General features: G+C 37.7%; 1 protein-coding gene across 2 annotated transcripts in view; it reads right to left on the bottom strand.

Moving 5' to 3' along the window:
• The window catches only part of RAB28 (RAB28, member RAS oncogene family), a 63,554-nt gene extending 47,906 nt beyond the window's left edge, over positions 1 to 15,648 (bottom strand). The window contains exons 1-3 of one of the 2 annotated variants that reach the window (XM_039699109.1): positions 15,321 to 15,648; positions 8,837 to 8,933; positions 3,676 to 3,764 (exon numbers count right to left, since the gene is read on the bottom strand). In XM_039699109.1, coding sequence (XP_039555043.1) covers positions 3,676 to 3,764; positions 8,837 to 8,933; positions 15,321 to 15,398 — 264 coding nt within the window. In that variant the 5' untranslated portion in view covers positions 15,399 to 15,648. The remainder of the gene's footprint in view (positions 1 to 3,675; positions 3,765 to 8,836; positions 8,934 to 15,320) is intronic. The other variant, XM_039699108.1, reaches the window with a different exon arrangement.
• Positions 15,649 to 16,554: the final 906 nt, after the last annotated feature.

Genomic DNA, 16,554 nt, shown 5'->3' with positions numbered 1-16,554 from the left:
CACCCTTTATTTACAAAGAACAAAGGGCTCTTCTTTTCCCCACTGCTTGCACAGTTCTTCTGCCCCACCACTGAAATTCAGCTACCAAAATAGGATGCAGTTCTAAATGAGCACTATCAGAGGAAAAAATGAAAAATGTGCAGGGAGAAAGCAACTGCTTAAAGACAGAAGTGAACTGCAATTTCTCCAACTGCAAACAATGCAACTTCTCATGCTCAAATCTGCCATTCTTTTTTTAAACCATGGCACAAGAAATAGGGGATCTCAATCAAAATATAGCATCTTAACAGTAATCTAACCAAAAGATCTATCTTAGAGAATTGATTAATCTCTCATTAGAGAGAAAGACACCTCTAATGGCAAGTTTTTTGCGGTGAAGTTTAGATGGATGCTCCATTTACTCTTGTTGATGTTCTGATCAAATTTCAACCAAGATCAGTTGAACTGCAGACCATAATCTTTTCAGTTGCTGGAGATTCTCTAAACTTCCCTCTCCAGCTGGCCATAGAATTTTAGAAGTAGGCCATACACAAAAATAAGAATTTAGCAACTTATGTTTTCCGAAACTCACAATGATCAAATAGACAGAAATCTACACAAGGCTATGGGCAACTGCAAATACTGTATAAAGGCACAACACATGCCATAGATATGCTACAAGCAATTCCACACATGTACTTTAAATCTGAATTATTTAGATTTGAAGAACACACAAACACAATTTCTGCTTTGATAATAATCTGCTTTATCTGTATCCATACAGCTTGTGTACTTTATAAACAAGTTCAAAATCTCACCACACATGCTGACCAAGTGCACATCATAGGCAGATACACTTTTTTTGTAGCTACCTTCACTCAAGTTACTTCAATATTTTAAAGGCTCTCTTGCACTGGGGAACCCCAAACTGAACACAGTACTTCAAATGTAGCCTCAAAAATGTCAGAGAGCATGATACTCACTTTCCTTGATTTGATTACTTCATTCTTACTAACATAGATCAGTACTCAATTAGCTTTTACTGTTGCAAGCATGCACTGAAAAGTCCCATTCAACTGTTTTTTTACCTCAATAAGACATCCATCCAAGAGCTTTTTCCTCCAAAACCATTTCACAGAATGCCTGAGGTTGGAAGGGACCTCTAGAAGTCATTTGGTTCAATGATCCTGTTCAAGCAGTGTCACCCAAAGCCAGCTGCCCAGGACCACATCTAGACTGCTTTTGAGTATCTTTGAGGATGGAGACTCTACAACCTCTGTGGTCAACTTCTGCCAGTTCCCCACAAAAGAAAACATGTTTCCTGATGTTTAGAAGGAATCGCCTCTGTGTCAGTTTGTGCCTATTGTCTGGTTCTGTCAACAGACACTAGACAAAAAAGCCTGTTTCTCTCTTCCTTGCACCCTTCCTGCATGGTGTATATGTAGTGATTAGCCTTCTATTCTCCAGGCTGAACAGTCACAGCTCTCTCAGCCTTTCCTCACAGGAGAGATGCTCCAGACCATTAGCCACCTTTGTGGCCCTTCACTGCACATTTTCCAATTGATTCCCAGCTGCATAAGATTATTCTGTACCAGCTGCAGGACTTAGCATCTGTCATCAGCTGAACCTCACAAGGTTTCTGTTGGTCCACTCCTTCTGTTGGTCATGGTCTCTCTCAGCAGCAGCCCTACACTCCAGCACAGTGACCATTCCTCCCCAAACTGGTAATATTGGTAAACTTACAAACAATATTTTGCTCCACTGATAAAAGAATTAGTAAAAGACACAACCCCAGTACCAACCCTTAAGAAATGAAGCTTATAATCAGGCATCAGTAAGACACTGAGCTATAGACTTTTAAATCCAGCTGTCCATTCAGATTTTCAGTAAATTTATGGTCCACCCATTCCACTTGTATCCCTACATATTATACTAATATTATGGGAGATTGTCAAAGGCCCTGCTAACGTTAAGATAAATTACATCCACTGCTCTCCTCTCCACACAGCTAACCACAGACAACAACCAAGTTTGCTGTGCACATTTTAGCTTTACAAACTCCATGCTACCTCTTCCCAGTTACTTTCTTGATGTTTTGTTGTCCATTCACAGGAATTTTTATCCACATTTAAAAGTATTTACCTTTATAAATACTCCTACTTGATCTACTTTGCTTTTCCTCTTTTTCTTATAAAAAGGTACAGATGTTCAACATGAAATCAGCTTATGCCTAGAAATAAGCTGAAAGCAAGCTATTCAAACTATTCAAACTATTCATGTCATTTCATGAATAGACGAAAATGGAGACAAATTTTTGCATCTTTAACAGACACTGTTACAAAGCTAATAGAGAAGTGTGTTAGAATTCAACTTTCATGATAAGAAGCCTCTTACAGACAGTGGCAATACATGCCAACACTGTGAGAGAAAAATCACTAGTCCATTAAAAAAATTGGGTTAAAATGAGGACTGGAGGAAGATTAAAGACAAAGAGGTTGGACATAGGGTTTTTTGGTTAATGTGTTCTGAATGACAAAAAGAAATCAAACTTTAGTCTTATTGATGTCAATTGCTTATACACTTTTGGGCACTGGTATTAACTCTTTGACCTGCTATTTTTGGTAAGAAACTCCTAAGTTTATCACCAAATTCAATGCAGACAAAGCTAATAGCCTTTTATTTCCTTCATTAAATTTACTTTGGACATATGGCAACAATTTGTGATTAATCAAATTCCCTCTGTCAAGGAAGCCACTTTCTCCTATTGCTTTCTAGGTCTGTAACAGGTTAGCAAATCAGGTTTTATTAAAAAAAAAGAATATCCTATAAACAGATGCAACAGCTAAGAACATTGACTTTTTTTTAAAAGTGACAAAATGTTACATGGAAAGTCTGTCTTTATTCAATTAACTAATAAATCCCAATCTGTTTCATTAGCCATTCCTGTGTTGTATAACATTATCTAATAGCACATGTTATGTCTATTGGTCTCATTACAAATTCCAAATTAAGGAACAGAGCACATTTTAGGATCACTCATGCTAAGAAGTTTGGCATTTATACTACATCCTCCTAAATCATCTCATGACTCAAGATGCAGTTATAATACTTAGTTCTTAATCCTACCATCCACTTCAAATTGCTTAGTTAACCTAAAGATAAACTTAATTTTCATTGGACAGGAGTTCTGCAAAAATATTTAGCTACCTGGTTGTCTCCTTTTGTTTGCCCTCTTATAACCCCAGTTGCATGTATGAGTTTAATGGTGTAGGATTGCTCTTAATTTCCTCCTTCTACCTTTTCCCCCCAGGAGGCAGCTGTTCTGAAAGCAGCCACTCTATGTACCATGTGGATATCCAAATAGCCTTTACTATTTATTGTGATTGCTTTTCTTAACTCAAGACACAAAGCCTGGAAACAACCATCTGTTCTTGGGAGTTATTCAGTTCTATAAATGCACGCACTTGCTTTGCTTTTTATGTCAGCTCTAAAAAATTAGCTACACACCAAAATTAAAGTAGCGTATTAATATGAATTAAGTTTAGATTGAACAGACATTCAACGTTTTTGAGATTCATGAATCAATCAACTAAAAGCTATATATAATTTATGTACATATGTATAATTTTAAGAACAAAGTTTCAATTAATTTTATGTCATTACTATAAGATATAATTATCAGTATTTATACTGTACCTGAGCTCCATAAATATATTTATCCAGCATTTTGCCTCCTATTGTTTGTCCCCCTACATCCCACACTTGAAGAGTAACATTCAGATTTCCTAGAAAAAAAATTATACAGATATTGTATAACCTGGAAAATTTCGATACAAATATATTCAACAATAGCTTTTAACAAGCATACAAGAAACAGGAACTAAATTTTGAAACAAAAATTATTGTATCTCTGGGAAAAAAGTCATTTGTGTCCAGCTAAGTCATTAAGATACAGTAAAACTATAGCTAGTTATTAACATATCCAGTATTAATACAAAATAATTGGAATTGCATAAAGTATAACACTCCTGAATAGAAATTATATAACATATTGCACTGAAAAAACATATAAAACTGCATGAAGATGTTCTATAGCATGGTACTTGGAACTGAAAGGTAACACTAATTAATGCCAACTTATCCATATTATTTCATACTGCATGTCCCTTCCTCACCCCCTCTCCAAATATTCCTTACAAATCAAGAAGCGAGGAAAATCTTCATGATAACTTCATTTTGGTAGTGATGCTGATAGCAGTATACAGTCACAGAATTGTAAAAAAATGGAAAATGTAAAATTGTAAAAAAATGGAAATGCTGACACACATCTAAGGTGAGGATGCAAACTGTGATTACTTCCTCCACTCACCACCTTAAGGCATGAAGCTAAACTGAACGTGATTTACATAGTCTCATCTGCAAATAATCTACACCAAGAACAGACCCTCCTTTCTACTCTAAACCATTTTTAAGCTATGTTGAAACTGTTAACAGTTTGTTGGGTTTTTTTTAATTAACAAAAAAATCAGTGTAAATGCAGAATATTTAACATCCTACAAATCATACATATTCTGCAAGACAACACAGCAACTCACAGATCAAAAACATACACAGAAAGGTTCGGTACCACATACAAATATATTGAAGTATATTTTCTCACATTTTGCGTGGTAAGGACTGTTTTCAGAACTGTACTGATTACCCAGGACGACCAAACTATAACAGAGTAAGGACTGACTAATTTTTCACATGACACTTACATGTAAATACAAATTCTACATACTCACAACTAATCACAACTGCCCATTAATTTTACTTCTCAATTAAAAAAATGCAACAAATTTCACATAACAACAATTGCAAATCAAGTGAAAATGAATACATTATTTTGGCTTGCTAAGAAAGATATAATCTTAATTCAACTATTTTATGTAGTTGACAATCTGATTTTACCCCACATGACCCATTCAGCTGTAAATTTGTAAGTGACACACTGGCATTGGTTACACAAGGGAGTGTGCTCCATGGAAATGTATCACTGTACTAGGTGAAAATAACAGCAAATTGTAGCTATAGAGCTGAATATATACTACCAGTGATATTACATGTACCACATTATATTTTTATAATGCATCTTGCTTTAATCTGGTTAAAAGAGCAGATTCCCAAAACTACTACCTTGGACTCAAAAATACAGAGATGAATGTGAAACTGCTATTAAGCTACTCTGAGTTTTATGTAATGCAAGAGAATTTCTACATGGAGCTTAGAAAACACATCATTAACGCCCCAATTCAATCAAGGCAACCTTTTATAATCAACAAAACGCTTAGTTTTGATGGTTCATATACTATGTATTATTAATTAATTATTTCAAAAGCTTAGGACATAAAAAATCACAAACAATGCAGGAAAATCTTCCATAAAGCATCTGGCATGGATAAACTAGTGCATCCTCAGTCTGAAAAGACTATACCTCCTCAGTGGGTAAGCAAACTATGCAGGCTCAAAGGCTCACCATGCTGCAGTATTCTACCCCTATGTATTCTGCTGGAAACTCTCTGTGTCATTCATGACAGCTATTTTGGAAAAAAAAAAAACCTTTATAAATATTATCACTTTCAAAATCAGTAATTTTCAGATGCTCTTAGAAGTTTCAACTTCATTTTTCCTCCTAAGGAAATAATTATGCATAGCATTCTGGCCGTAGTATCTGGATAACTGCATGGAGCAACCTTAAAAATTTTTGAAGTTAAATTAAATAGTCTAACTGTGACTGTCCAACTAAAAAAAATCTCCTATTACAAATTATTTACTCTGCTTCATTAATGACAGAAAAAAGGAACAGGGAGGAAAAAAAGAGATTTGTATGTTCATTTAATGTGAACTCCTTCTTAATTAGAACTTCACTAACTATGAAATTCACACTGATCATCTCTTGTGCAAAATGCTTCATTTTCCCCTTTTTTCAGTAAGGTTCTGTAATACTTGCTTTGTGCTCAGATTGATGCTGGGGAAGAAAAATGGATATTAGGATTATTCTGACAAAAGGAAAAACTGCAGGCAATTTACCTAGTAAGTATTTCATTAACAACTGAGATAGTAGCACTCAACGTTTTCTGAAAGAAGTTTGAAATCTTTTATTTTTTCAATTTAACAGGAACATAAAAACTAGAGACTTGCAACAAAACAAAAAGAAACCATGCATAATAAGACAGTTCTTAGAAACAGTCTTAACACTCCAATAAAAATAACAGAAGAATCCCATCAAAATAACATGTAATACGCTATTAAGAAAAAAAAATCCCCGGCACTTCTTTAGTCTGTAGAAAATGCACACAAGTGCAAAGCTGAAACACACAGCACAGGGCAGGTGTGCAGATTGCTGCTGGCATGGACTGAAGCCACTAAAAGTCATTACACCAATGACTTTTAAAAAAATCCTTTTAACAGGAGAATCCTGTTTACTGAGCTGCACCCCCAACCCCCCAAAAAGTATACAACTATAGCTCTTAAGAGTCTCTGTCAGCAGACCCTGTGACTAACAGATACACTTTTTAATCACTAAAACCTACACCATGATTGCACCCAGACTATACAAGATTCTGCATCAATAAATATAATGAAACTGATTAGCACTTTAAAAAAAAAGTATTTTGAACAAACTGCATGAAGTGAATTTGTCATGTTGAACATTGGACACATGTTGAACAACACAGAACATATTCAAAATTTATCAAAGTATTTCTGATTTGTATTAAACTGTACTGTTTTACCACGCAAAATATTTACTATTTTCACTGAAAAACTGCATTTGTTACTAAAACAACTGGAGACAAATGCCACTTTTATCTTAAAAAATAATTTAAAAGAAAACAAAAAAAACCCCCAGAAAAACGGTATTTTATTTTGTAAGTTATAATATATTTCAATGAAGCCAAATGCAAACAGCTGTGCAATTCTAGAAATCTAATTTTAATTTCTGGAATCTTAGCTTACATTGAAGAAGAAAAAAATCAACTACTGAACCATAATTGTTCATCAATTCTCCCACTGAATAAGAGAAATCGAGTCTTTTTTCCTACTGCTACACATAATTTCTGTGCCGTGGTATCAATTAACCTGTCAAATAAACATAGCAGCTCTGCAAACCCAGAACTAATCAAAAAATTAGAAAAATCCACTTACTAAAGTAATGCTTCCTATTCCAGTGTTTAGAAATGTTATCTCCCTCCCTCTCACTCCCCACAACTAATCCAGTTTACCTATGAACCAGAGAGCCACATATACCTAAACACATACACAGGTATAGGCAAAACCAGATTAACAACCTACAGAAAAATGTTTCTTCCTGAATATGAATACAAATGCTACTGTTTTGAGGAAAACAGATGTACAGACTTTTTGGTGCTATTTTTATCTGCATTCTGATTTTATTACAAAATAAACTATGAATGAATGAAATTCACACACAATATAAACTATGAACAAAAATGAATGAAGCAAGTTGATAATTTTCCAAATTTTCTACTCAACAAGGATATTTAGAATCCCAGTAATGTACTAATAGTTTCTTTATGCTTAATAGCTGGAAAAAAAACTTGCAAAATACAAGTTCTCAGCATGCACACTGCATGGTTTGTGTACACATTCCACTTGCAAGTACTGCTGTTAAGTATTATACACATTGGTATTTTTAGAGGAGTGAGCAGGACAATAAAAAAATTATTTTGTTGATTTTATGGAGAAATAAGTACTGGGATTTGGTACTTTATCATTCACCAGATACTAAAAAGTACAGCAAAATGGCCAAACCAAAATAGTGACCATAGGGGTAGTCTGAAAAGATTATTCTGTTTCACTTAAGAAAATATATAAACATAATCAAGAAATTATTTGCAATATAATTTTTTTTAAAAGAAGTTCAAGAACTGTATGCATTTTCTTATAACTTCAGGTTATAGATAAAATGCTTACTTTCTGGATTTGCTTCCCTTCTCACCCTTCACAAGGAGAAGAGAGAACTTGCATCAACTTTATCAAATCTCACACAGCTCTTAATAATTACATTAACTTTTTCTAACTTCTGATTTCTGAATCCAGAAGTAAATGTTTTTAATTTTTACTTGCATACTTAGAATATGAGCACACACAAATCAGTGAGAAGACATATTTTAAACCCCAATTGTTCAGAGACAAACTTAACCAGCAATTACTATTTTTTAATTATTTCTTTGCATTTTCCATGCAATGTGCTGCAACTGGCATCTAAATAGTTTCTTTGCCGTCGTGAAGAGAAACATCTTGAATGCTCAAACTGTATTTTTATGAGTGCCGAGGGACCCTAAATTTTAGTGGTCTATTAAATGCCAGCAATTTCATGCTGCCTTGCATAAAACAGCATTCACATATTAGAGCACTGCGAGTCCATAGCTGCATTATGCTTCTCCCACACAACTCAAACACGAGTTGTGTATTTCATTTTAAAAAATATGTATTTCTTTCAAAACACATATACTTTTTCAACTAATATGTTTAAAGTTCCTTTTCATTGTTGTGTGTTACACTATCCACGTGGAAAGTGAGTGCACTCAAGCAGGGATTATAAAATTCATCAATATAGATAGCATTCCTTTTACTTGAATTCAGTGTTTTACTTATGAGATGTAAGTTGCAAATGCATAACTCTATGACACCTGGCAAGAAAGTATGAACAAAATATTCTCCAAACAACCTAATTTACTTTGCCATAAAAATCACTGCACTAAGCTTACTTAGTACACATTACTCTGAAGAATTGTGTTTCTGCAAGTCCTGCTGCCACCCAATCTTTCAGTGTTAATTTTTATTCTCTTACCTGGCAATAATATCCTTTTCAAGAAGAAGTCCAGTCCTAAGGTTTGTTTGTACTGTTTTCCAAATGTTTCTTGAGCAAAACGTGTAGCTAAGGATGTCTAAAACAGAACAGTATCAATTAAGTTGTCATTTTTAACAGCAACAAACTTTATGTTAACCCAGAATTATGAAATACAGTTAAGCACTTTTGAAATCAATGAATGCTAACAGTGTTCATGGATTTGGATTGACAAGCACTCCAGTCAGTTTCAACATAATAACAGGAGGTGGCAAAGGCTACTAATTTATGCAAAAAGAAGCAAGGTGCATATTTGCATTGATTTCAAAAGTACTCTAACAGTCCTATTACAAAATATTGTGCAGATTTGAAGGAGGCATCATTAGTATGCTCAAACTGACAAAATCCAGGTGACACCATCTGTACCTGAAGATGTTAGTATTTTTAAAAAGCATTCATTTCCAAAACAAGGGTCCTGCCCTGGTAAGGAACACCATGATCCCAGACCAATTTCTGGGAGAGAATAGAGATCTGCACAGTGCAGAATCCCACAGGAGCTCATAGGTGGGGCAAGATTTCTGCCACTCTACATCAGCTTCAGGATCAGGAATTACAGGAACTCTAAAATGGGAAGAGTCCTTTCTTGCACACAGGAAAAAAAGTTAAACTCATATTAAGAATGCACATTTATAGAATCATTTCTTTCAGCAGAAATTTGAAAATGTATTTCTTCAGTTGGTATTCTGTGGATTTATGAAAGGAAGCTTTTCACTGTTAACCTAATAAGAAGCTTTTATTATATACCGCTGAAAGGATACACAACTAACCTAGGCAAATTACTGAAGCAAGGCACTTACATTCTGTCAGTAGCAATTCAGTGTCTCCATTCAAGACAAGAAAAAAGAGGTGTGGGTAGAAAGGGAAATAAATAAAGAAAAAAGGCCCACAAAAAAAGTAAAGAAGAAAATAGCGGTACAATCATAAATAATTCAAAAGTTTGTATTGTAAAAAATTAATACTAAATATTAAAAAATATAAAATATAACCAACATCAAATTAGTGAACACTTGAAAATCTCTTGTTGACATGACATTTGTAAACAAAAATACAAATTAACTACAGAAAAAAATAATCAAAATATTTCTTTACCTATATAGAGAAGAAAAAATACTAGGAGGCTCACAAAACCCTTACACTGTTTGAGAAAACTTAAAACAGGCCAGAAGATTTTTCTTGCCAGTTTTCCATTCATCAAGCCATGAAGAGATAAGCCACACAACTGTTATCAGAAATTGCTGTTAAGAGCACATTTAATAAAAAAATGCAATAGCAAAATAATGCCAATAGTTCTGAAATACGAAAATAGGCAAGACCCATGAATACAAGGTTATAACAAAGATCTAAATTAGCATAATGGCAAATGTACACAGAAAAACAACCCCTTTTTTTGCATTAAAACATGATCACTAGAGCTCCAGCATTAACACTCTGGTATGAATAGGAAATATTTATTCAACTATTAGATTTCCTATTAAGAAAATAAAACAAGATTTATTGTTTTCATGTTTCTATATCATATTTATATTCCTATCACTGTCATATATATAATGAATGATATTTTCATATCAGAAGATATGTTTAGGAAACAATTCAGTAAGTCAGTGTTAGCCTATGGCAACATTTTCATTAACTTCATTGAACACAAGCCTCAAGAGGATTAAAAATAAAAATAAAAAAAAAGGGGAAAAAAAGCAAGTAAACTAGAAATGGCATGAATACACTTATATATTTATATCCCTGTGGAAAGGGGAAAGACCAGAGAGGATGAATCGTGAGAAGATTCTTCTGCCTTCAGCTATGTGAGAGTAATACTAACAACACACAAAACACACACAAAATAAAATTCAATGCAGATTCAGACTACAGTATTGAAAGAGTCAGTAGAACTGATTCATTTAATCCTAACAGCACAGCAAGATTACAATGACATCTTTAATTTGTCATGACCTTAAAGAGGTAGATGAGAATAGGACGGCACAGCAAGATTACAATGACATCTTTAATTTGTCTGCAGGACAATTTACTGCAGGAATACACCATTTAGTCTTCTTGAAATTTTCCTTTTTAGAAAAGTAACTGGTGCCTAGAGTACAGATTCAAGTATCATCTGACTCTATCATAGTATTCTATATTCTCCAACATACTAATTTAGATCCTCATTAAATAAGTAACCACTCCCTTCTTGTTTTAAAGGCTCAGTAAATATTAGCTTATCATTCTGTGGCACTCAATATTCCCTGAGGACTTCTAGGGCTGTTAGTAAAAAGAAACAACACACATTCAATTAACAGCCAACCTATAAGAGCAGCAAGTAATCAACAGCATGGCAAAGTCCTCTTAAACAGTTTTTCTCCACTGTGCTCTTGAATGCAAAGGAATTTATACCACAAAATCATTTACTAACTCCTTCTTAAATTTTTTCCTAATAAATGTTAGAGCTCAAGGAAGGTGTTGGATTACCAGTATAGGGTCCTCTATTTATTCACAAAACAAGCATTTATCCACAAAATACTAAGAGCAACAGTTCAAACTTCTTTACAAAAATAAACAAAGAAGTTATGTCAATGCATATTCAAGTGGCTCTACAATGCAAATACTCCTTCCAAATCCCAGAAGTGTTCACTGCCATGCTTGCCAGAAAAGATTTTGCTCAACAGTTTTACCTGAGGATATGTTGAATAAAATCTATATAAGAATTAATGGAAGTTAAATAATGGTTCAGTAGAACTGTAGCTGTAAAAATAAATCAGTAGTCAGTGTCCACTTTTTAGAAACGTTGCATTCCATACAACTCCACCCCTTAATGTCAGGGTTAGGAAACAGCACGATAGCATGAAGGCCTTTGTTCCTTTGCAGACAAACAGGCCACCAGCTTGCATAGCAGAATTTCCAGCAAAAATTCCATCAGTTTGGAAGGTTCACACACCTGACTTAAATACTTCAAAGTGAATGTCAACATCTTATTCTAAATATCAATACTCTATTGAAGGGTGGGGTTAAAAAATCCTGTTAAAAACAAGAAAATGTCTTTGGGCTCTAATATACAGCAACCAATATAGAAATTAAAAAAAAAAAGTACAGTATTCTAAGTTCAAAATACACTAGGATATTTGGGAAGTTTTTTTTTTAAAATAAGATGAAATTTAACCTTACATAAAAGGCATGACAGTTCCTTGCTTCTATTTTTCAATGTCAATAATTCAGTATAAACTGAATTTGACAGGCTGTTACTGAAGATCTACATAATGAATAAAGAGGGGGGGAAAAAGCAAAGAATATCTATGAAATAAACTAAAAAGTAATTAAATTGGAAGTCAAACAGAACAAGCAATGGTAGCCAACTCTGACAATGACTACTCATCAGGGTAACCAAAAACTTGAAGGGAAAATCCCACCAATGACAACTCTTTGAGTAAAGTCCTCTAGAATTACGTTTTGAGAAAGAAGTGCCAAAGTGTAGTATCAGAGTTGTAAGAAAGAAAACTAAGCCCAAAATTCAATTAGATGCAAGCACGTACTTCTGAAGCCACGGATTTCCATTCACACACGAACTTCAGCCACAAATTGAAAATCTACAAAAACCACATCCTTTCTCTCACTCCATTCTGGAACATCAATGCCATCACCCAAGCACAGGTACACTCATCCCTCAGCCATGTCCTATCTTATTGGCAACATCAGCAAATCATAATATTCTATCTCCAATCAGCATCCTCGTATATTTCAGTATTAAACCAATCTGTGCAGAAAAAGAGCAGAAATATCTGGCTCATATCATTTTTTTTCAATCCATACTAGTAATGTTGGTTTATTTTAATGTAAAATCATTTTGGCCCAGGAAGAGTGGGTTGAATTAAAACCTAGACACGTAAGGCTGCTGTGTGTATATATGTCCTTCCTACATTAAAAATCCAAAAGCCAACTGCTATTAATAATTGCTGGATTTTTTTCACCTCACATTGTTCCCACTTCTGATTGCTTTTTAGATTGTTTTCCTAGTTTGACTAGTTCATTAAAATCATCCTCTATTATCTTCTGACTAACCGGTCTTGCTTCCCTCAATTTTGCTTTTCCACAGTTCACCATTACCTTACCATCTGTATTTTCCCCTAGGAGTTTTACAGATGCTACTCTGTCTCACTTCTCTTATGCCTTTTTCCACTTTTACTCTTCTCTACTTATGTTTGCTCCAGCAGCGTTTATTGCTCTCTTAAAATTCTAAGTATCCAATTATCAATTCAACCACCTCAAAACAAATTAATAGAAGCACAGCACGCCTCCCTTGCCTCATGGATAGATCAATTCCTAGCTAGTGTAAGTACAAACACTACCTTTAGCTTGAACTGATTTGTTTTTAAGCTGCTACCAATCCTTGCACAGAACCAGAGTCACATTGCTTCTAAGCAATGAGTGAGGAAAACCAGCAAGTTTCCACCTGACCCACAACAACAATTTGTTGTTGTTGTTGTTTTGGAAAAAAGGGAGTAAAAGAGGCTAAATGTGAACACCTCACACTAAACACAAGAGACAGTATTTCAGATATATCCCATCATTTTCTACACACTCCTGTCTCATGATCCCAGAGTGACAGGAAGAGACCTTGCGCAGTAAAAGAGAGATAAGTATGCATGTGTGTAAAGACCAGCTGTGAACCAGATGTGAGAGCCAGGCAATTTAGAGTTGAAAACACAGACATACACAGGTTTCAACAAGTAAGCGGAACGAGCAGACAACTAAAGAGAGGAACCTCAACAATTTAGTCTTCTGAGGTAAAAAATAGCAGTAGGTACATTTTATCCTTCAGTTCCATGACCCAATTGCTTCTTTATTTTTACAAGACCTTACAATAAATCTGTGAGTGCTGCCAGGCCATTGGGATGGTGGGAAGGAGCCTCTATTACAGCATCATCTAGGGGGGACGGGAGGAAAAGCAGCCCACCAGAGTATTGCTGCTGCTCGTGCCCAAGAACCTGCCGTGGAAGCGTGAGATTCCCAGAATCAGCAGGAGATGCAGTGAGCGGCAGCTCTTGTGAAAGAGGCAGGAACCAACAGGAATATACATCAAAACTCAAGAATGCTTGAAAATCCATGCTTGGCGAGAGGTCTTGCCACAAGCTGCTCAACAGCAGCAGTGAAAGGATTCTTCAGTTTGAATGGAAAACTCCTGGGAAATGCTACCCATGAAGCAGCACTTCAGCTGTCAGTGCTGTGCATTTATTATGCTCTCATCACACAGCTGGTTGGAATTGCCCATCTACTGACTCAGATGAACACAATACCACTTCAGACTGGGTTTAGAATCACTGGAGACAAAAAAAAAGTTTTGTTTCTTTCTAGAGCTCTGAATAAGTGAGCAAAACCACATGTACTTTCACTTAGAGCTCATTCCTTAAGGCAGTTCATTCAAACCAGCTCTATGAACATTTCCACTTTTCATATGAACTGTAAAGCAAGCAGAATTTGTTCTCCTTGTAGTTTCAAAAGTTAACAACAGAGGAAAGAACTGTATACTTCAATAATACAATAAATTTACTATTTTCAGGTGTATCTCACAAAATTATTCAGGCTTCATATGACAATCAATATGTTTAAGGGAATATTTTAAATGGTTATTTTAAATTAACTATTTTAAATGGTTAAGAAAGCGGCCTTTCTTTTGCATTCTTTTGCCTCTCCTTGTCAAAATTTCTCTTTTACAAAGAGAAATTTGTTGGATTTTTGTTTGATTGTTTCGATTATTGTTGATAAATAAACTTTTATACACAAGATTTCATTATGGTGATTACAGATAGGGGGGGAAGAAATCCCAGAAACATAAAAGCTACAAACGAACATTAAATAGACCCAGCAGTGCCGTTCCAAACTCTGGAACAGTAACTCCACTAGATGCCAACTGCTCTATCCAGCTCGGGAGGTTGGTAGCTCTGTATCCGAAACGAAGGGCAGACCCAGCTAAGGACCTTCCCCGCTCGTCCCTTTGGAGGGGAGCCGCGAGCCCTCGTGCTCGGCCCCTATCCCAGCCCTCCACGCCCGGGGCACTGCAGGCACCGGGAAGGGCTGGGGGCTGCTCCAGCCGAGCAGCTCCTGCCGGCAGGGCGCGACCGGCAGCGCACGGGGATCGCCGCGAAACTCCGTCAGCACAACGCGAACCACGGTGCTCGCCGCTCCTCTGCTTACGGCTCAAGAGAAGTGGATTACAGCCGGGTACGTCTCTGTTGGCGATGCCTGCCGGGGTGCGGAGCCCCGTCAGGAGGGCTGGCTGCCGGGCACGGCGCGGATACCGCGCGGGGCCTGGAGCCGAGGGGAGAGCCAGCTATCGCTATCTGCCCCTCAGCAGCAGAGCCGGGCCAGCGTGAGAGGGAGGGCCGCGAAGGGACTCGGGGCACCGAGGCGAGGGAGAGGAGCTGGCGGCGGGGCCGGCACTGACCTTGCCGGTGGTGCCGTCCCCCAGCACCACCAGCTTGAGCTGGCGGTCCGGACTCTCCTCCTCCTCCGAGTCCGACATGATCTCTGCGGCACCAGCGAGAGAGAGGCTGAGAGCAGCCGGGAGGAGCGGGGTGCAGGAGCGAGGACAGCACAGAGAGGAGAGCGAGCGCCGCGCTCACGAAGCCGGCAGCAACGGTGCAGCGACCACCGCCATCTTCCTTCGGCGCGCCCTCCGTCGCTATGGTCCGCGCGGGGCGAAACCACCAACAGCGCTCAGGGAAGGGGGGAAACGGTAAATTGAGGGCGGATCTACACCAACAAGTCCAGCTGCTGCTTCGGGACACACCCACTTCTTCCCCCACAGGATAGGGAGATGGTTCAGCCCGGCTGTCGGCCGCACGCCGCGGTGGCTCGGGCTCCGCAGTGACGCCGTGCGCGGTAACCAAGCAACGGGGGGCGGGGAGGGGGCGGGGCTAGGGTCCGGCCGCCCCCGCTGAGGGACGGGGCCGCCCCGTGTGGGGCTGGCCGGGGAGGCGGCGGGATTTGCTGTGGCAACTGAATAAATGGCTGTGGCAGGCAAATCATAGTCACTGTGTGGTTTGCGTTGGAAGGGGCCTTAAACATCATCTCATTCCAACACCCCTGCCATGGGCAGGGTACTTTCTCTGGACCCGGTTGCTCAGAGCCCCGTCCAGCCTGGCCGGGAGCACTGCCGGGGATGGGGCAGCCGCAGCTTCTCTGGCAGCCCCGTGCCTGGGCCTCACCGCCCTCACAGTGAACAATTTCTTCTTGATAGCTAATCTAACCCTGCACTCTTTCAGTTCAAAGCCATTCCCCCTGTTCTATCCTTGCATGGAGGTGTATGAAGTCCCTTGGTGGCTCTCATCCCCCCTTTAGGGGGATACACAAAGGCCGGTACAGTAAGGTCACTGGAGCATGTTCTGCAGACTGAACAATCCCAGTCCTAGGGACTCCACCACTTTCTTACACAGAAAGTGTTTCTGATTGCTTTTCTATCCATACAAGCAATCAGAAAACTTGTCAAGGTAGCCCTTGCTGAATTTTAGTCCATTACTTTATTACATATAAAATACATTATATAGCCAGGGAGAACAGGCTAAAACCTCCTCTTTTGCATCATCCTCCCCTGAGTTTGAAAACGGCCACTGTCCCTTCAGCCTGTCATCTTTCCCATAGACTAAACAACTCCTCTTCGGTCAGTCTTTCCCTCGGTT

This window comes from Passer montanus, unplaced genomic scaffold (assembly GCF_014805655.1).
Source record: "Passer montanus isolate IOZ18808 unplaced genomic scaffold, ASM1480565v1 scaffold13, whole genome shotgun sequence".
NCBI classification, from domain to species: Eukaryota; Metazoa; Chordata; class Aves; order Passeriformes; family Passeridae; genus Passer; species Passer montanus.
Note: the sequence above shows the minus strand (reverse complement) of the source record. Positions and strands in the feature narration are given on the sequence as shown.